The sequence below is a fragment of the Trachemys scripta genome, chromosome 3 (genome assembly GCF_013100865.1).
Source record: "Trachemys scripta elegans isolate TJP31775 chromosome 3, CAS_Tse_1.0, whole genome shotgun sequence".
In the NCBI taxonomy this organism is placed as follows: domain Eukaryota; kingdom Metazoa; phylum Chordata; order Testudines; family Emydidae; genus Trachemys; species Trachemys scripta.
This window is the reverse complement of record NC_048300.1, coordinates 77,611,416-77,632,700: the sequence shown is the minus strand read 5'-3', so window position 1 is coordinate 77,632,700 and position 21,285 is coordinate 77,611,416. Positions and strand designations below refer to the sequence as shown.

The window sequence follows — 21,285 nt, the reverse complement described above, 5'->3', positions numbered from 1 at the left end:
CGCCTGACACCAGGGCTGGCCCTAGACCAAATGGTGTCCCAGGCAAGGAACAGCTTCAGTTCTCCCCACTCCTGCCATTTGTTAAACTTTTGACTACCTTATTTTTTATTGCATTTTGTAGCCCATTCCATGAGTTTGATGTTAAATGTAGTTCTCAGAAAGTCTGGAAGGTTCCATGAGATTCTACAAAGATCCAAAACATTCTAGGAGGTTAGTGAAAAATGAATCCATGCATGGAATACCTGAAACACGCTACTTCCAACATGCTATTTTCCCTTTTGCCGCTAACAAAAACAACACTCCAAACCCAGCCCCCCCCAGGCGGCTGCCTGCCCCTAAATCTGGCCCAAGGCTTATCCAAGCCCAGACGAGCGAGTCTGAGCAGAAAACCTCCAAGGCAGGGAGTTTAGTTCCATGCCCCAGCCCAGTCAGCACTCCTTTGGGCCATGAACAGAGAACGCTCCTTCCCGCTGAGCTCATCCAACAGTTGGAGCTGGCTGTGCCGCAGGTAGGGTTACCAACTTCGGTTGGACCTATTCCTGGAGGTTTCATCACATGACATAATCTTTAATTCCTGGAGACTCCAGGACAATCCTGGAGACTTGGTAGCACAGGGTGTGTTGGGGCTTCCCCCACAAGAATTCCCTCTATCTTGTTATGGGGATCACCTGGCTCTGGGGGCACCGCCACTGCCCCCGTGTGGTGCGGGAAGTTGTGCAATCCGCCCCCCTGCAGCGCTCTGCCCGGACGCTGTCAGGCTGCTGAGTGGAGGCACTCGGGACCCCTGTCCAGCCCCCTGCTTGTGCTAATGCGCTTAACTGGCTGGCGACAGCTCGGCCAAGCGTGAGTCCCGGCTCTGAGGCAGCGAGGTCGCCGGTGCCCCGCGTCCCAGCCCGGCCTCCCTGCAGCGCGAGGTATTCCTTCGGCGCAGCCGCCTTTCCGCTCCCCGCGCCTGACCCGGAGGCGCGCGCCTAGGCCCCAGCTGACTCCTCCCTCTCCCGGGAGCGGGGCCGGGAGTGTGACGTCGGCAGTTGCGACGCCCGGAGCTGAGCGCGTGGCTCGCGTACGTTGGCGGCGCGCGAGGCCCGGCACCGGCAGTTGGTAGCCAGGCGCTGCTGAGCTCGCGCCAACTCCCTCCTTGCCCGTCCTACCATGTTCCCTGCCGCCCCCGGCTCCCCGCGCACCCCGGGCGGACCCCGCAGGCCCCTCGGGGCCGCCGCAGCCTCCGTTCCCCGGCCGGGCGGCAGGAAGAGCCTGGCGGCGGCCGGCTCCCCGGGGCTGTTCTCCCCGGTGGGGAGGAGGAGCGGCTCCCTGTCGGCGCGGTGAGTTCCCGGCGGAGGCGGTGGGTTCTGGGCTGGGTCTTAGTGCTCCAGAGCGGGGCTTAGCGGTTCTCGGGGGCCGCGGCTTGTTTGCCCGCCCAGAGCTGCCGCCCCTGTCCCCCGGCGCTGCCCAGCTCAACCGGGCGTGAGAGTGGCCCGGCTGCTCGTGGCGTGTCCGCGCTGTCCGGTGTAACTGCGCGGGGCTGCTGCCTAGGAGAGCCCGGCCAGAGGCACTGAGCTGCCTGCCGGCTCGGGAAGCCGCCCCTGCGTCAGATCATCCCTTCCTTGCAAAGGGCTAGGAACTTAATTGGTGTTGTTTAAATTAACAGCCTGCAGCGCCCCCTCCTCCCCCATTCACAACTGCCCCAGTGGGGTAGGTGGGCGAGGTGGGATTTGTAAATCGAGTGCAATTTTGATGTGGTCATCTGCATTTTGGTTCTCAGGCTCATTCTGTAAGGGTGCTTTAATATTGCAGTGCTCTTCAGAAACTTGTATGGTTTATTTCATGAGTATAGGGGCCTAGACTGTGGTTCAAGTAATCTGATTGATCACCCAGGGGTTTGTACATTACCCAATTCCTTTGTGGCGTTGGGCAGAGGATGCCCCGTTCCTAATGTCGGTAATGTAAGCATGATGTCTGCCCACTTAGATTGTAAGCTCTTTGGGGCAAGGATTGTTTTTTTGTTCTGTGTTCATACAGCAGCTACACAGTGAGCTCCTATGCACGACTAAGGCTCCTAATACTGCGATAATTCAGATAAACAGTGTTTCCTTTAGCTCATTATAGTGTTCATTTTCTGTTTGACATTTCTAAGATTATGGGGCACAGGTCTTTGTTAGGTCTTGCGTAATCTTGTGGCTGCTGGTAGTAACCCTGAAAGTCACATGAACTGAAGCCTAGCATATGATGATTTCCATTCATTTTATGTCTAGAATGATTGTCAATTGTACCTTTTTAGTTTTTGGGCCTCTGGTTGTCAAAGTTTCCATGCATTAAAAAAAATCACTGTCCAAAAAAACTTGCATTGTTCCCTATCCCACGTAGGTCAGAAGTGTTATAAATCCAGAACAGTTATATAACATGTTAGAATTCAATCTCAAAAGTAGTCATTTGTTCTTGAGACTGACAAGTGTTGCTCAGATGACATTTTCAGCCCTGGAGGATTGCTAGACTGAACTTTCAGTCTGTTTATCATGGCAGCCCATTCTCACTTTCTGACCTTGGTTTCAGGTTTGGGTTACAGAGATAGTCTTTCATTCTTTCTGATTGAAAGATGCCATTGCAGTGTTTTCCGGCTTGTTGGCAAGGAAAGGGCACACTGCTGAGAAGCAGGGAAAATTTGTAAAGAAGTCAATTAGAGTAGAAAGGAATCTAATAGCAACCCAACAACTTTCTAGAAGGAGCTGTGATAATTGAGCCTACAAATTTACCATAATTTAGAGTTTTACGGTAAAAAGTGCAAGCTCATAAAATGTCACAATAACCTATAACAGGGATCGGCAACCTTTGGTACGTGGCCCATCAGGAAAAGCCCCTGGTGGGCTGGGCTAGTTTGTTTACCTGTTGCATCTGCAGGTTCGGCCGATCGCAGCTCCCACTGGCTGCGGTTTGCCGTCCCAGGTCAATGGGGGCTGCAGGAAGGGCGGCCGGCACATCCCTCGGCCCACACCACTTCCCGCAGTCCCCATTGGCCTGGAGCAGCAAACCATGGCCAGTGGGAGCTGCGATTGGCCGAACCTGTGGACTCGGCAGGTAAACAAACCGTCCCGGCCCACCAGGGGCTTACCCTGATGGGCCACGTGCCAAAGGTTGCCAATACCTGACCTATAATAACAAATATTGATGGGAGTAGATGCAAGAAAACCAGACAGAGAAACTAGATTAGTCTAAACCAAAAAGTCTGCATTGACATAATCTGTTGAAATTATGCTTGTTAAAAACAGATGTGGAGCTGGAAATTTATGTACCAAAATTGGTGTGTCAGATATTAGGCCTAATTGGTGGACAAAATAATGAGGGGGTATGAGCTATTCCACCTTCACACCCTTTTTGAGTCCTTAAGAGAGAGTCTTTGGGGGGAAAAATACAGAGCAAAGATCAGACTGAGGCTACTGGAGTGAGCTTCACTCTCATGGCTGTCAACCCCACTGTCTCCTGGGACCCAGGCCTTCTTTGTCCTAATCCTGTGGGATGTCCTGACCAGATGGGGTCAGAGGGAGCGATCCAGGTGATACTGCTATCCCCTACCAGCTCGAGCTATATCTCCGACACCACCTGAGATAAAACGGGGTCTGACTTTTACAGCAGCAGGAATAACATCAGTTCCAGCCCATCTCAAGTAACTTATTTTCATTTCCCCAAAGGGAGTTTTGCATTTTTAACAGCAGCAACAGCTACAGCTCGTACCAACCAACTTCTTCTCTTTTATCCAACAGGACAGATATTACCATTTTTAATACCATCTAAGAGACTCACAAAGTATTTTTTTTTCCTTCTAAAACTCTTTCCAGCTAACAGTTTTGCCGTGACAAGCGCATGGGTGAACAGCACGTTGTCGGCAGGAAAGCTGACAGACAGTGGCTACACTACATGACTTAGCAGCATGGCTAAGCCATGTCGCTAAAAGCTGTGTAGTGTAGACATAGCCTTTGTTTAACACTGTTTATTGTTGGATTGTGACTGGATTATGTTAACACCTTTGGTCCATTTATTCCATCTAAATTAATACAACAAGGGAAACCTAATATACTGACTTGTCTTGAGTGTTCCCAAAGATATGCACTTGTGCCCCTTTTTCACAAACCTGGCCATTTAATCAAATCTATCTTTTAAACAATTAAAAATGAAATAAATATTATATATTAAAATTGCAGGAGACATAGTAGAAAATTAATCACAGCTGGTGCGTATTTTTTTTTTTTTTTTTTAGAGCAACACCCACAAGAGTCATACAACATCCTTCAGCCAGTGAGACTATCAACTATGATGTTAAGAGTTTTGGATCCTCTCTCCCTGTTAAGGTTATGGAGGCCCTAAGAAAGGCTGATGGTAAGGTTTGCATTTCTCTTTTCTCCACATGGGAATTGGATTAGATAAAGGAAAAATGGTGATCTCTTTATACTTTTAAATAGTTGATTTTTGAGTGAGGAGGAGGAGAAGATAGCACCTCTTTTTAATTGCATACAGTAAGTCACTTGTTTGAGCATTTGTAAGCTTCAAAACATGTAAAATTATAATTGTTTATGACCAGAACAACTCAACTACTTTCTTTCAAATGTCAGTCATCTGGATATCAATTAATTCAGTAACATACTTCTTGTGAAAAGCAGAACTATTTCATTATATTTTTGTTTTATTTGTAATATCTGAGAGTATCATACAGACCAAGCAAAACAAGTACCTTCAAAATCCTAAGTTAAAAAAGGACAACCATCCTTAATTGTTTCTTGTTTTGCACTTGTTGGTTGATGCCATCAGTCGTGCTGAATAGGTGCATAGAATGTGTTCACAATTCTATATTTTTATACATAATTGGACTGTATCCATTGATCCAGATTTTTTACCTTCAAAACAATAACAAATCCAAATGGCTTCTAAAATTCAAGACTTGGGAACCACACTACTGGAAATGATTAGAATGAGCTAAAACTGGTCTGTTTTGAGAGTGCAATGCAAAACTTTATGAAAAAGTCTTACCTCAATAACAAAGGCTGAACTAATATAAAAGAATCCCTTCCAAATATAAATAGCTGAATCTAGGAATGATGAAGGAGTTGGATCCTTTATGGACAAAGTTAATGAGAGTCCCAATTTTGAATTTGGCACCTAGATAGTACAGTTAGAGGCATATTAAAAATGCCTAAAATAGTGTCTAAAGGGGGATTGTGTGTGTCAGATCCAAAGGATTGAGTAAAGAAATCAAGTTGTGTATATGTCTGTCTATCTTTTTTTCTTTTTCATTTATTTTGTACCTATCTCAAACTTTAGATGCTTTAATAGTTCTTTAAGAACACATAATCCAAACTGTTAAAACACAAATACATCAGCTTGATTTAACCCAACCCCACATAATGATATAAAACCAGCAGATAAATAGAAAAAGCTACTCGTTATTATTTTCTTATCATTCTCCAAAAATCTAGGAAAATGGGCTTTGGCTTGAAACCAAGAATCTCTCTTCAGAGATTTTTCTCTACATTGCTGTTTCTTTTTTATAATGGTTCACTGTTTTAGTTTTACATTATATTTGCAATAACTTTAAGTAATTTCCTCAGTGATTATGCTGCTCTCAATTTTTATCTAATAAGATATAAATAAAATATAAATGGGTCATTTTCTTGGCGTGACTTTCAACTTTTGTGAGAGAAATGTAAGTATGTTGCATTGAAATGTATTTTAAACAATATTTGGTAAATGAGTGTCTTGCATTTAATTATCTAAAGGACATAGAATTTTTCATGTGGCATTGGATCTATTAGAAAAAAGTTTCCTCTTTTCCTACCGAAACGAAGATTTGGTAGTTTAAAGATTATTCTACAGAGTTTTAGAAGTCTTATTATTTCATGAAATTTTATATGGTCTTTTTGGATGTAGCTGATGACCCGTTAAGCGTGCAGGTAGATGAAAGTGGATGGGCCTGGCTAGTCTACAAAGAGAGGCTGATTATTTGGAAGATTGGTCAATCACCAGTTGCTAAGGTAAATGGGCTGTCAAAATGATGATAAAAAGTGGGTGTGTATGTGTTATGCTAATCGAGCAAGTCTTTCAATTCTGTAGTTTGACCCAAGGGATAGTTGACAAACTGAGACCCATAACTCACATGAAAAAGATGAATGGGTTTGTACGAATTGGTGGTAGCAACTCCATAAGAAAGGTGAAAGCTTGCTGTAGAACTTAACTCTCGTATTTTCTCTCTGTGCAACCTTAATATTGTATTGGGTTTTTTTTCTTTAATAGGTGTCTCTCAAGGCAGATGCACTCTAGTGATTTAAATAACGTTTTTTGAAATTAGCTAATATATTAAGATTGGTTTTGATAATCCTGTGCCTGCTCTTCAGCGTGTGCCATGAGAAATGAATCTGTATAAGCCTCTTGTATTGTGAGTGGATGTTTTGATTAATTTTCTTTTGTCAAGAAAATATTTTTACCTATGCACCAAAATACACTTAAGCGAAAAAACACTTCAGTGCATAGCAATTAACATCTGTAGGAGCCTGTAGTTGTTATAACAACAAGGAATAGAGATGCATTCTCCAGTCTCTCTTGATGATAGGGAATATGTCTCTCCTCCTCAGTCAAATGCAGCGTGTATTCTTTGTATAACTCTCACAGTAAAATGTCCACAATACCAGAGTGACAGGTGCAGCTGTGTTGATTTTATCGATACATTTTCCTTCCCTATTCAACAGTCATAATTTTCTCAAGCACATTTCTTTGGATGATTTTACCATCTTGTATTTGAAAATGTATAACCAGTGTTCCGGCTAAAAGGCTTCAAAGAAACCTGCTTTGTCCAGTGTAGTGTTGAGAAGCACTCTTACCCTGTGTAATTTGTGAATTGTATTTGAAAATAATGTGTAAATACATTTCTGATCTGTCAGCTGGTTATGACAATTTTGCTAAAAATGGCATTTGTGACACTCCATATGGGGACCCAATGTTAGAACTTAAGATAGTTTAAAAGCAGAAAATTGGTTCAAAATTCAGAGCTTGCATTTTTTAAAAGAGAGTGCTTGATACATTAACAGTATTGTTCTGATTGTTAAACCCATATTAGTGCAAAATAAAAAGTAGTTCTATTATTTATAGTTTTTACTCCAGTAGCACCCAAACCCTCCCCTCCCCCTCCAACCAGGATTAGGGCTCCATTGTGCTGGGTGCTGTAGAAGCAGATAGTGATAGTCTGTACTCTAGAGCTTTCAATCTAAAAGACTCAAGAGCAAATGAAAGGTTGGGGACATGGTAATGACATACGTGCAGATGAACCTAATGATTGGCCCAGGTTGTTAGTTGTATGTTTTTTTTTAATTGGGGGTAAAGGTGGGGTGAATTTATGTTCTTTAGCAATGGGTTATCTGAGAAGCCTCATACTACTGCCAAGCTGGGGCTGTTGTATCTTCTCCAGCCTTCACCTCCTGAAGAATTTCTCCAAGTGCTGAGGGAGCATCATCTGAAAAATGGTTGGCATTATAAATCACATTTAAGACATTTTAATAAATAAATAAGTTCAGTGAAACAATTGCCTGCTTGTTGGCAGACACAAGTTGTGTCTGGTTGACAGAAGACTGGAATCTAGAGTTCCTGTATTTGTCATTAGGATGGGAGTGAAGCATGCCTGGGTATTTATTTAACACAAATATGACTGTACTCTGATAATCCTCTCTAAAACCCGTTGCTGTAGTTTCATATAATTTGAGTAATTTAATTATTTGCTTTTACCTTAGTACCTACTGTCAGAACAAAGATTAGTAGAATTTGTAAAATGGATATACAAATGACTTTGTCTGAGGTATGTTTATAATAGTGGCTCTTTATTCCTCGTTGTAGTTATCTGTATGCAAAGAACTACAGTTGCCATCCAGTGATTTCCAATGGAGTTCTAGCTTGGCAGCTATATCCTGCCTCAGTACCTCAAGTGAAGTACCTTCTCTACAAGTAAGCAACTTAACAATTTAAAAAAAAATCTATGAATATCCTTCTTTGTCATTCATTCATTTGTAACTGCATTCCCTGTGTTATAATTAGGCTTGGCAGGATTCAGTTTTAATCGATAACTGTCAATAAACATCGATTTCTGTTGACACACTGAAATTGACGAAAAAAACAGTGGTCGGTAACTGTCAGTGTGTCACCAGCCCTGTGGCCCTGGAGGGAGTCCTCTGCAGCCCTGCTGTCATGGGAGTGAGTGGGTCGGTCTGTGGCAGTGGAGCTGCAGAGGTCTCCCTGTGCTGCCTCTGGGTTGGTGACCTCTGATCCCTGCACACAAGGTGCAGGGGGAGGCTGCAGTCTTGGAAGGGCAGAGCAGAGATCTCTGTCCAGGATTGTGAGGAAGAGGAAGAGTCCCTGGTTGCAGGCATGGCCATCCCACTGCTGAATGGTTTATGTGGCAGTGCAGGGAGCCCTCTATAGCCCTGCTGTCATGGACTCTCACTCACCAGCTGGGAGTGCTGGGTGGTCTCTGCTTTGCTCCACCAGGATGACAGCTTTCCCTGCTCCTTGTGCCTGTAGCGATCTGGTGTCAATGACCATGTAGGGATCTCTCTGCAGCTCTGCTGTCACAGTCCCACTCACTCACAAGCCAGGAGTGTGGGAGCCATCCTCAGGCAGGAACTGTTCGGCAGTGGGGTGGTGTCACCTGTGGCTTGGGGCTCCTTGTCATCTTTGCTGCCCTGGCTGGGGGTCTCTGCTCTTCCATTGGCCCTCCCATTGGCTGCACAGGCAGCGCCCTGCTGTCAGCACTGCCCTAACCCTAGCCCTACTCCCCACAACTGTAAAAATAATCAAATGAAATGAAATCTGCCAAGTCTAGTTATAAACTACATCACTGTCAAGATAGCAGGCTCACATTTAATATACTTAAGACAGTTTTAAAAGAATTATTCTTTTTTTGGTAATTAAATGTAGTAATTAGAAACTTCTTATATTGCAATTCTTAAAGGATTAATTAAAAAATTTTTTAAAAATCAGACTAGGGAAAATACCATCATTCAGCAGTGGGACGCCCGAAAGTTTAGTCCAGACAAGTGAAATTTGAACATAGTGCTTCCTGAAAAAGTTATGCATTATTTGTGTTTTCATTCTGGGTGTGTGGACTGCCTGCAAATGAAAACTGTTTTTTTGCCTAAGTTTCATTATGAATGCCATCCAACACTGAAAGAAATAGGTGATTTGCCTTCCTGGGCCTGCTGCTTTGCTAAATACCTCTTGCATTGTGCGAGGATGAGAACCCAGGATCAACTCGGTATACACTATATTGCACTGTTGTGCACTGTATTGTGTGTAACTGCCGTTCACAAAGAACATGAGATAGTGGCCAGTTTTCAGTTTCAGGTTGTACACAGCATTCATTCAGTGCACCCAGAGCTTTTCAGTGAGGGTCAGATCAGCCGCTAGTCCTTGAAGGGAAGAAGCCATCCATCCTGGCATCATCTTGAATTTCTAGGTGGTGAAAAGAGGTAGTAGCATTTTGCTGTCACACCCCTCCCCCCAAACTTGACCCCTTTAACTCTTGCCACAGTTTAATCATGGTAGAAGTAGTATGAGAGGTGAGAACATGCGAAAGCCTAAATTATTAAATTAATCTTTCCTTAGCTGGGTATGTTTTTTGCAAAGACATCACTGCTTTGTGGACCACAGTAGTAAGGCTGTAAGGGGAATATTAGTGGTGGGAAAACTGCAAGAGGTTGTGTCAAAGGAATAGCTCAATGACCTCTTAAATTACAACATTACAAAATAAATTACTGTAAAATTTTTAAATATAATTGAACTGCTCAGTAATAGTGACCATAATGTAATTAAATTTAACATCCTTGTAGTGGGGGAAAATACTAAAGAAACCCACCACAGTAGCATTTAACTTCAAAAAGGGGAACTACATAAAAATGAGGAGGCTATTTAATTGGAAATTAAAAGGAATAGTCACAAGAGTAAAACGTCTTGTATACTCCAAATTACAACAAAACAAAACAGTAAGAGGACCAGAAAAATGCCGCCATTGTTAAACAACAGAGTAAAAGAGGCATTTAGAGGCAAAAAGGTATCCTTTAAAAACTTTGGAAGTCAAATCCTAGTGAGGAAAATAGAAAAGAGCAAAAACTCTGGCAAGTCAGGTGCAAAAGTATAATTAGGCATGCCAAAAAGGAATTTGAAGAGCAACTAGCAAAAGACACAAAAACTAACAGCAAAAATGTCTGTAAGTACATTAGAAGCAGGAAGCCTGCCAAACAATCAGTGGGGCCACTGGATGATCAAGGTGGTAAAGGAGGACTCAAGGAAGACAAGGCCATTGCAGAAATGAATCCTTTGCATTGGTCTTCACTGCAGAGGATGTGTGGGAGATTCCCACACCTAAGCCATTCTTTTAGATGATAGATCTGAGGAAATGTCCCAGATTGAGGTGTCAGTAAAGGAGGTTTTGGAACAAATATTCACCCAAGAGTTCTGAAGGAGCTCAAATATGAAATTGCAGAACTACTAACTGTGGTATGTAGCCTGTTGCTTAAATCAGCCTCTGTACCAGATGACTGGAAGATAGCTATTGTAACAGCCATTTTTAAAAAAAAAGGCTCCAGAGACCATCCTGGCAATTACAGGCCAGTAAGCCTAACTTCAGTACCAGGCAAATAGGTTGACATTATAGTAAAGAATAGAATTATCAGGTACAGAGATAAACAGTGTTGGGGAAGAGTCAACATGGCTTTTGTATAGGCAAATCATGCTTCATCAATCTATTAGAATTTTTTGAGGTTGTCAACAAGCATCTGGACAAGGATGATTGAGTTAGGTATAGTGTACTTGGATTTTCAGAAAGCCTTTGACAAGGTTCCCACCAAAGGCTCTTAAGCAAAGTAAGCAGTCATGGGAGAAGAGGGCATGACCTCTCATGGATCAGTAACTGGTTAAAAGGTAGGAAGGAAAGGGTAGGAATAAATGGTTAGGTTTCACAGTGGAGAGAGGTAAATACCAGAGTCCCCCAAAGATCTGTACTGGGACAAGTGCTGTACAACATATTTAATAAATGATTTGGAAAAGTGGGGAAACAGTGAGATGGCAGGGTTTGCAGCTGATACAAAATTACTCGATTGTTAAGTCCAAAGATGATTGCAAAGAGTTTCAAAGGGATCTCACAAAACTGGATGACTAGGCAACAAAATGGCAATTTAATGTTGATATGTGCAAAGTAATGCACATTGGAAAACAACTCCAACTATACACCCAAAATGATGGGGTCTAAATCAGCTGTTGCCACTTAAGAAAGAGATCTTGGAGTCATCTTAGATCTCTGAAAACATCCGCTCAATATGCAGTGACTGTCAAAAAAGCTTAACAGTGTTAGGAGCCATTCGGAAGGGAATAGATAATAAGAAAATATCTTAATGCCACTATGTAAATCCATTGTATGCCCACTCCTTGAGTACTGCAGGCAGTTCTGGTTGCCCCATCTCAAAAAAGATATATTAAAATTGGAATAAGTGAAGAGAAGGGCTACAAAAATGATTGGAATATGGAACAACTTCCATATGATGGGGAGATTAAAAAGACCAACTATTCAGCTCAGAAAAGAGACAACCAACGGGTGGGAGGTGATAGAGGTCTTTAAAATCATTAATGGTGTGGAGGAAGTGTTATTTATCCTTTCATGTAATACAAGAACCAGGGGTGATGCAAATAAATTAATATACAGCAGGTTTAAAACAAAAGTAAGGAAGAAGCACTTCACACAACATGCAGTCAGCCTGTGGAACTCCTTCCCGGGGATGTTGTGAAGTCCAAAAGTGTAAATGGGTTACAAAAGAATTAGATAAATTCATGGAGAATAGGTTTATCAATGGCTATTAGCCAAGATGGTCAGAGATGTAACCCCATGGCCCTTAATCTCCAACTGCTATAAACTGGGATTGGACAACAGGGGATGAATCACTTGATAATTGCCCTGTTCAGTTAATTCTCTCTGAAGTATCTGGCACTGGCTATTGATAGAAGATAGGATAGTGGGCTAGATGGACCATTGGTCTGACCCTTTACAGCCATTATTATGTTCTTATTATTTTGTGATTTTTAGGGCAATCAGTTGATGAGACGTAGTGCTTCCTGTCCAGATCTTTACTTGGATAAAGGCACTTGCACCATTCTCTGTACTTGGCTTTGGGTGGATCTCCAGGGAGAGTGAGTCCTAGAGTGAAGAACTCTTCACCCAAAACATCCTGATAGAAACATTTGAGAGTTTGTGTGCTTATTCTCTAAAGAATACATTTGTAAAAAAGGCATTGTAGAGTTTTATGTTTCTCTTAATGGCTCCAAAACATTTTTTTTTTTTTGTTTACAGGTAAAAAGATTTTTTTTCTCTGTCAGCCTCGCCAGCTGACATTGGATATTAGTCAAACTGAGTTTTTGGGGTCACATGTCATGACCAGTAACAAAGATTTTGCATCTGGAACTTAAGTCCTTTGCTGGTTCTTACAGCAACAAATCTCACTTGCACTCCATAGCTATATTGGCCCTGCTACACGATCAGCAGTAAAAAGTAATACAAATTATTTTTGTCAGTAAGACAAGCAGCCATGACTCAGTGTATATACATCTGTTGAGTTAGAAGTTTCCATTTTTACATAATCCTCCTCCTCTCCCCTGAATGCGCTTTAGTTCTGTATGTATGTATCTATATGTTTACCAATTTTGTGTTTTTACTCGCTTAACCTCTGGGACACTCAAAAGAGATTAATATTATTCAATAAAAAGTTTCATCCTTATTATAGTCCATCTATATCATGTGTTGACTATTTTTCTGTAATTTCAAGTCTCTGTCAGCAATGGTTGCCACCAGCGAAGGGTTTGTACGTTATTGGCCCAGCCTTGTGCATGAAGGTTCCTATACGGAGACTTTTACAGACTTTGGAGGCTCTCTGTGCAGTTTTCTAACAGCTGTAAAGGTATAGTACAAGTTTTGTTTACATCGAAAGTATTAATTTGATTGCTAACTTAGAAACAGGAAAGAGTATTTGGAGCATCAAGTCCTAAACCACTAGGAATTTTAATAAACTAAACAGTTGCAGAGTGAACTATGTGACTTCATTATGGCTAACTTCACAGAACTGACAGAAAGGCGATACCACCATGAGTGAGAGCAAGATCCCTTTCCTCCCAAAAGTTTCAGAATATGACAAACACGAACAGAGAATTATTTTGTGTATGAGCTTGTTAAACTGTATATATATATTTTTATAAATCCCATTTCAGAAATTAGATGTAAGAGGAGTAAACTGCAAAGATAAAATGGTGGTAGAACCATATAAGAGAACTTATATTCTCTTTTTTAACTTGTTATGTTTACTAAGGAATTGTCAATTTTTTTCACTTAAGTATATGAACAATTACACATAAGTGTTTCAGATGTCAGCAGATTGACCCTGTTGGAAAATTTTTACCTGCATTTTGCAACTTCTAAAACCTAGCACATCCGAAGTCTAATTTAAATAAAATGATTTTCCCTTTAGGGCAGAATTAGTATATTTATATGTAACATTTTTGATTAGCAGTGAGTATTAAAACATCCCAAAACAACACATCTGTTGCTAGTTTCACTTAAAAAGTCTAATAAAAAAATTAAGCATCTGTCAGAAAATGAAAGCAATTGAAAGTGCGTGTGCAGCCATCTCAGAGATTTGAAGCACTAGATTTGCTAAATTGGTAAACTGAGACTCAAGAAAAGTTCAAATGGAACTATACCACAGCATTTTGAGAAGTGTAAACATTCATTTGAAAACATTACACGGAATTTTAGCTTTGCAATTTTTGTTGACTGAAATGTAATTCCATAGGATAAATCTTGTGCAGTGTTTAGAAGATTAATCATTGTTGAACTCCAGTTTAATATTTGCTAGATACAGATTTCTTTCAATACTTCTAAGTAATGTGTTTTTCACAGTATGGGCTATATTCATCTCCCATGTAACACCATTGAAGTCAATGACTTTGCACAAGAGGTGAGCCTGTCCCTGTCCTCTCCACTACTGTTGCCATATAGTGCTGCATTTCCTTTTACAAACAATCTGGCATCTTTTACAAAAACTACATTCACTATTGCCAAAATCATTTTTAAAAGATAATGAAATAAGTCTCACAACATAGTCTGATGGATATTTTCTTATGCAGTTAGTTGTGATGTGTCCTACGTAGGTCAGGGCACTTCAGTGAAAACAGCAAGGTACCCTTGGAAAGAATTTTTTGTTATGGAGCAGAGCAGTTCCTAAGAAGAAGATTATGAAAATGAGCATTAATTTCACAAATAATAGTTGGTAAAAATGTTCATTAAAGGTGGACTATTTTTCTGATCAATAAAACAGTTTTTCAAAAAAAGTGGTAAAATATTAATTTAAACATGAGTAACCTAACACGCACATTGTGTGCTATATGCCATAATTTAAGCCTTGGAAGAACTATAAATAGTTGTTAAAACATCTGATACATTTCAGTTTTTATGTAATGTCTTATAATTTCCAGGTAAAGAGCATGGCCTGTTGAAAAGCTGACATTTTTAACCAAGTAAAGTTTTCCCCAGGCTTTTAGAGCCAGCTGAGCTTTAAATTAATTTGCTGGAAAAATGTTTTATGGTATATCTCTGCTAACCCTCAGGTTCTTTGTACAGTAGCAACGATGGCTGTGTTCCCAATCCTGTTTTCTACTAGCTTGGTACAAATAATCCTTATTTGATAGTAATTGTTGCTGAAAGTTGGTGGTGTGTCTTTTATGTGTTTAATGGAGACATTTTTACTTTTCATTAGGGAGGAAGTTTTGTTTTATCATCTTCAAGGGGCCAGCTAGTTCGATTGATACCAGACAGTTCTGGTAAGATCCATCAGCATGTCCTGCCACAGGGACAGGGCATGTTTTCTGGAATTGGCCGAAGAGTCTCCTCTCTCTTGGGGATTTTATCTCCCAGTAATGATGCTGCGGTAAGTTCAAGAAATAAATTATTATAAATAGATTTTTTTTTAAATTATAATGCCGTGTTCCAACTTATTGTCCCACTCCTTCCTTCCCCTTTCACTCACTGCTACTTAAGGATATACTGTATCAGGATACAGAACTTCTGAAACCCATTCCATACCAATTATATTCAGTAAGGCTTTAAAAAGAAATACTTTCCAGCAGTGGTTTTCAATCTCTCTTCATTTGTGGATCCCTGAAAAATTTCGAATGGAGGTGCGGACTCCTTTGGAAATCTTAGACATAGTCTGTGGACCCCAGGTTGAAAACCACTGTTCTTTAGTAACGACAACCTTTCGCAGACCTCTTCGACATAGTCTGCGGACCCCTAAAGAAAACCACTGCTTTACAGCACTGTTGTAAACAGGAAGGAATAATTATCTTGCAACTGTTTTTAAATTTCCTCAGAAATCATAGCATCTGTGTGCTCATTGAATGGATGATCTGCGTCCAGTATGATCACTTGGACTTGAGTCCTCAACCTGATTTGTGTTCCAGAATTGGTATTTCATATGCTTCCCAGAAGATTCCCTGCGTTGCGGTTGTCAAACACCAAGTGGCTTAAAGCCTAGAAAACTGGAGTGTACTACTGTCCCTCCTATTCATTTGTCATAGATTATGCCTGTGGTAACTGAATGTCAAAAGCAAACTATAGTTGGTATCCTATCTAGATGTGGTATTTCTCAACAGCCTGTGGCCCCTTTGTTTATTTCGTGGAGTGGCATTAGTCTTACACAGCATATTGTCTTTCTTTCTGGTCCATACCATACCTGATCTAGCAATTTAATTGCTGAGTGCTTGTGTATTTTTTAAGCTTTTCACCACAGGAAGACTCATTTAAGTTAATCGAAAGAAACTTTAGTGTGTGCTTTACTGTGCAGTATTATCATTCAAGTCAGAAAATGCCAAAGTTAAGGTTAAAAGAAGAACAGGAGTACTTGTGGCACCTTAGAGACTAACAAATTTATTAGTCTCTAAGGTGCCACAAGTACTCCTGTTCTTCTTTTTGCGGATACAGACTAACACGGCTGTTACTCTGAAAGTTAAGGTTGTATCCAGTGTAGTGGTACTTGTGTATTCTAAGAGTCTTTAATTATTTGTCCACTTACCATTTATCAAATATAATGTACAGTTTTCTGTAAAACCAGATGTGTGGCATTTTCTAGTTTTGTGTATATACTCTGCTTATGCTGACAGTTTCTGAAAGTCACTTACATACAAGATGAGCAGTGAATGAAGCAGGCCCTGTGTCATTTGCTGCATGTTATATAATATCCACTTTTCAAGGTTATATGGACTTCTATTTGTATTATTTGTGATTTATTTTGTGATCATATTGTCATGCATATCCATACGGAAGGACATAGTTTAACTTGCATGTGAATATTACCTTTGGCATTTTATGATTTGAGTTCTTAACCGTACAACTCATAAAAAAAAAAAAATCTGTTAAGTTAAACATCAGCAAAACATCCTATCCCATGCACCTTACTAGAGTCATAGGAAAAAATACCCTTTTGTCTATCTGGAGAGCTGCAGTCTTAACATTCAAATGCACAAAGACTCATGCAGTCACTTCTGTGGAGACCTTGCCCCATTTCCAGTGCATCTATAACATGTGTACTTCATTAGGCAAATGTTCTTTCAGGTCCTTGCATCACCCAAAGCATGATTTTTAAAGCGTACATTGAACTATAGCCTGGTGTACACTTGAGATGTGCAGAGAATGATGCAGGGCAAATTGAATGACAATGGAGAAACTATTAGTAACTCATAGGTTCTCCCTAGATAAAGGGATGCCAGTGGTTGTGGATCAACTCAAGTTTTGGATCTGAATTTCACAAAAGCTGGAGAGGAGCATGAAAGAGATTTTTGCAATTTTTTTCTATCCCATAAACTAAGACGTCTGGAATTATTTAGATACTTAAATCTTGTATCATAGTTAAAGCAGAGATTGTAAGCTCTTTCGGGCAGGGACCATCTTTTTATCCTGTGGTTATATAGCCCCTTGCATAATGGGGTTCTGGTCCATGAACAGAGCTCGTAGGCACTACAGTAATAATAATTGTCAAATTGAGCATGCATAAGTCTTATCAAATTAAGAGTGGAGTGGCACAATATATCAGAATAGTAAGAACATACTTTAACTCAGAGCTTTCTGTTTTGTTTTGTTTTGTTAATGCAGCTTTCTAGTGTTCTTTGGGACAAAGAGAGATCAAGCTTTTATGCACTGACCAGTTCAAATCTAAACAAATGGGAGATAGATGATTCTACTGAACGTCAAGTTCTCAGCTGGGATATCAACAGAATCCTTAAAGAACACATCACAGATGCAATTTGGGTAAGAGGCTGTAAACTTGAAAAATAAAATGAAATTGGTAGTTAGCTGCTTTGTTTCTGTTAGTATAAATTAGTGTCTTTTACAGGGCTCTGAAAGTAGCTATGAAGATATTAAAGGAGGAGTCAACGTTCAGTATTTGGATTTGCAGCGAAACCGGTAGGCATGAGCATTCTGTCTAGCAAGAGATGAACCATGTGCTGATTTGATAAGTGCTTTCGATTTTCCTACATTGTTTTATATGTAAATGATTGGGATTTTAATTACTCTGAATGCTGTTGGTGACAAAACAGACACCTCAGTGCAAATAACTAATTGTATTAGATGTGAAAGCATTAGAACTTAATGGTTTTAAAAATTCTTCACCCAGAATAACCCTATTAAGGTTCTGTCATTTCATGATAATTTTCTTCGCAATGTTTTTTTCCAGGAGGCTGGGTAAGCCAAATATAACTTCTGTGTCAGCTAACCAAAATAACTGGTCTGTGGCTTCTATTGATATTACTTAAACAGCTTGATGGGAATTTAGTTTTCCACAGATTTTCAGTTTCTAAAAACCATTGTTGTTGCATTAAGAACATTAAAACAACAAAATACTCCATATACCCCCTCACTGTTTTAAGTTGGAGACTAAAGTTCCTGTTTAATAAAAAGACACTTTTCTAATACATTGGATACCTGAAAATATTTTTTATGTAGTGTCCTACTTATATTCCTGTATTCTGAACCATGGTGCATGTACTTATTGTGTGGTGCTTTTTCAATGAATAGTGATGGACTGGTAATTTTGGCTGCAGCATGGCATCTTGGAGACAGTCCATGTCTCACCTATTACACTCTCATAACAGTGGAGGATAAAGGTTACCACATGTCTGATGATGTTGTTGTGGAGGTCACCCAATATAATCCACCGTTTCAGGTATGGAGTCATTGGACCTTTGCTCTAAAGTGAATTTGGAATTGGTCTCGGAAATAATGTCTACAGGCAACATGTTTTGTGTGTGTTTTTTCTTTTCCTGAGAATTAATATAAACAGCTTTTGATGAGAGCAGTAACTAAAGTTCAATGTAAAATATTTAAATTTCATGTAAAATATATAAAGTAAAAACCCACAGAAACGCTCTCCTTTTTCACTAGTGTTATTGCTGAGATATTTCCTATTGTTTAGGTTTACTATCTTGCCCTCTACATACCGCCATCTATCTCTCTGTTGTAAGCAGCTTTATTATAAAATCAATTTTGCATGAATTATGAAGTAATTCATCCTCAGTGTCTTGAATCTGAAGGAGAAGGCTGAAGAAATTTTGCTGAAAATGGACAGCAAATACAGAAAAGTTAAGAGTAAAACTTAAAGCAGCGGTTCTCAACTGGGGGTCTTTGGTGCCCTGGGGGTCCATGAGCCATTTCAGGAGGGCTGCAGGACCCATGGCCAAAGTCCCGAGCCCTGGTGCCCCCCATGGGACCAAAGCCCTGGTGCTCTGGCACTCCCCCTGAGGCTAATGCCCTGAGTCCATGGGCGGATTTGGCCCCCCAAACTGCAGTGCCTTACCCAGAGCAGGGAAGTCACGGGGGCAGCTCCATGCCCACCCCCCCACTTCTCTCCCCCAGACCCCTGAGGCCCGCCCCGCCCTTGGCCAGGTTGGAAGCTGGAGCCGGGCAGTGTGGGGCAGCGGTTACTCCATGGTGTTCCCCTGTTTCCTCCTCCTGTTGCTGGTGCCTGGGGTGCGGCTGCTCCTCAGCTCCCAGCCCCCTTTGACTGCTCACTCAGCTGGTAAAGGATAGCAGCGACCGCAGGGTGGGGAGGCACTCTGGGCACACATAGCCACTAGCTACCTCTCTCCCTGCACTCTGAGCTACCACCCCGCCTGCACACAACACCTAGCTACCTCCTGCCCTCTGAACGGTTTTCAAACTTTTTGAGCTGAGCCACCCCCCTTTGAGTTATAATGTTTGGTTGCACCCCCTCTTCCACACAACCCAGACAGGCTGGGTGGCCTGCTGAGGTGAGTGGCACTCCCTTCCTGGCCCCCTCCCTCCCCCCATAGAAGTCAAACTACACCTATGCGTGAGGACTCTCCTGCCTGGCGGCTGGAGCCCCAAGTCCCCCCACACTGGGCCCTGGAGTTTTTATAACATGTTGGGGGGCCTCAGAAAGAAAAAAGTTGAGAATCCCTGACTTAGAGGTTAAAAGCTATTGTTGAGATAGCTTTTAATTTTAAAGCTTGATCATTGTCTTTTTAGAGCTTTTAAAGCAGTTAAATAATACTGAGTAAGAAGAAAAAAGGATACTTGAAAAGTATTTCAGCCAGATGGGAATCTTCTTGTCTTTATTTTAAAATGAATCTTTTGTGTGATTTGGGCATTACCTGATTACATGGATTTATATGCCGTTAATCAGTGATATTCAGACCTTAGTAGTTCAGGAGCCAGATTAGCAATCAACATTACCCTAAAAGAGCCTCAGTAGTGTGAATTCATTGTTTCATTTACTATAGTACTATATATTTAAACAGTATGACGGGGAAATAAATATTATTCTCACAGCAAAATGACTGACCAAGTATTATTTTATCAGCTACAGTTGGTTAATAACATAGTAAAAGCATCCTGATTGGTTAATAATTAAATCAGTGTTTTAATATCATGTACTGCAAAGAGCTGCAGTAGACTCTTTTAAAGAGCCACTTGTGGCTTGTGAGCCTCAGTTTCAGTATCACTGCTGTAGATTGTTTTATACGGTATCTTGTGCTGTATATACTGAACTAATTTTCTAATCTCCAGTTGCTTCTTTATTTTTTTTTTTTATACCTTGTACTGATGCTCAGCAAAGCCAGCTGAAGGTTCTGAATTCCATCTAGTATCCCCAATATACATATCCTTCTTTCCCCCTCAGATGCAATCATCCGCTCAAAAAAGAGGCTTTGCCTCCGCTGCTGTCTGGCTTGTTGATATTTTAGAACCTCATGCTTTTGATAAGAACAGAAAAACCAGACCAGCTTTGAATTTAAATTTACTGGCTTCTGCCTGGGGTTTTTTTTTTGCTCAGAATCTTAGCTTTTAAAAAATGTATACACTCTGTTATTTGATACATCAGTCTGTTTTACTAGCCTCTCTAATACTAATAATCTTGAATATCTTTGATAATTAAACCCATCTATACCTAGTTTTCAGCAATCAAATCTTTAGTTACAGATGTACTGCAGATTTCTAACAGAAATCCACAAAGTGTGCTTAAAGTATATTTGCTTACTCATCTGACACTTCACAAAAAATGTTTCATGAAGTGTCAATGTCTCTTTAATTAAGCTTTTATGAATATTAGCTTTGACCTAACTTTATATGGCTGATATTTTTTCCATGGTGTCAATTTTAAAATTGGTTCTTGCATTAGGAGGAGTGTCTAATGGCTACTGAATTACTGATTTGTTCACCTCTTTTCTATTCTGGTGAAAATATACCTCCATCTCTTTTGGAGTTAGCAGGTGACAAAACAGATCTTAAATATTCAGAGAAAATTAGAAATAGAAATAGGGATCCTTTTAAAATACATTTGTGATAGATGTGTCTGTCATGTTAAAATTAAGAAAAGGCAGATATTCATGTTTGTAGAACTTTTTGAACATTTTTAAAGTGCTGTATTAAGTGTTAAATATTGTTTATTTGTATATTCTGCCATTCTTCTGGACACTTGTAGTCTGAAGAACTGATGTGCTGTTTCGTGGTCCCAGACTTCTTTAGCCATGCTGCCTACCTGTATACTGAAGATGAGGTCTTTGCTTGTTCAACTGGAACTGGAAGAATTTCTTTACCACAGGAGAAAATTTTTTTTGGTGCACAAGGTAATAGCAATAGGAAACTTAATTTGTATTAATTCACTTAGTTAACCATATTGACAAAATTTTTCTTCATTGATTTTAATTATT

General features: G+C 40.5%; 1 protein-coding gene and 1 long non-coding RNA gene across 3 annotated transcripts in view; one reads left to right on the top strand and one right to left on the bottom strand.

Annotated features, from left to right (window-relative positions):
• Positions 1-1,023: 1,023 nt before the first annotated feature.
• Positions 1,024-21,285, top strand: part of NUP133 (nucleoporin 133) — a 58,645-nt gene continuing 38,383 nt past the window's right edge. The window contains exons 1-10 of the mRNA XM_034765125.1: positions 1,024-1,322; positions 4,250-4,368; positions 5,914-6,017; positions 7,867-7,974; positions 12,837-12,968; positions 14,820-14,990; positions 17,210-17,365; positions 17,451-17,521; positions 18,134-18,281; positions 21,057-21,201. Of these exons, the coding sequence (XP_034621016.1) occupies positions 1,153-1,322; positions 4,250-4,368; positions 5,914-6,017; positions 7,867-7,974; positions 12,837-12,968; positions 14,820-14,990; positions 17,210-17,365; positions 17,451-17,521; positions 18,134-18,281; positions 21,057-21,201 (1,324 nt within the window). The 5' untranslated portion in view covers positions 1,024-1,152. The remainder of the gene's footprint in view (positions 1,323-4,249; positions 4,369-5,913; positions 6,018-7,866; positions 7,975-12,836; positions 12,969-14,819; positions 14,991-17,209; positions 17,366-17,450; positions 17,522-18,133; positions 18,282-21,056; positions 21,202-21,285) is intronic.
• Positions 7,326-21,285, bottom strand: part of LOC117874723 — a 57,992-nt gene continuing 44,032 nt past the window's right edge. For both annotated transcript variants that reach the window (XR_004645058.1, XR_004645059.1), the window contains exon 3: positions 7,326-7,489. This is a non-coding gene — a long non-coding RNA (uncharacterized LOC117874723). The remainder of the gene's footprint in view (positions 7,490-21,285) is intronic.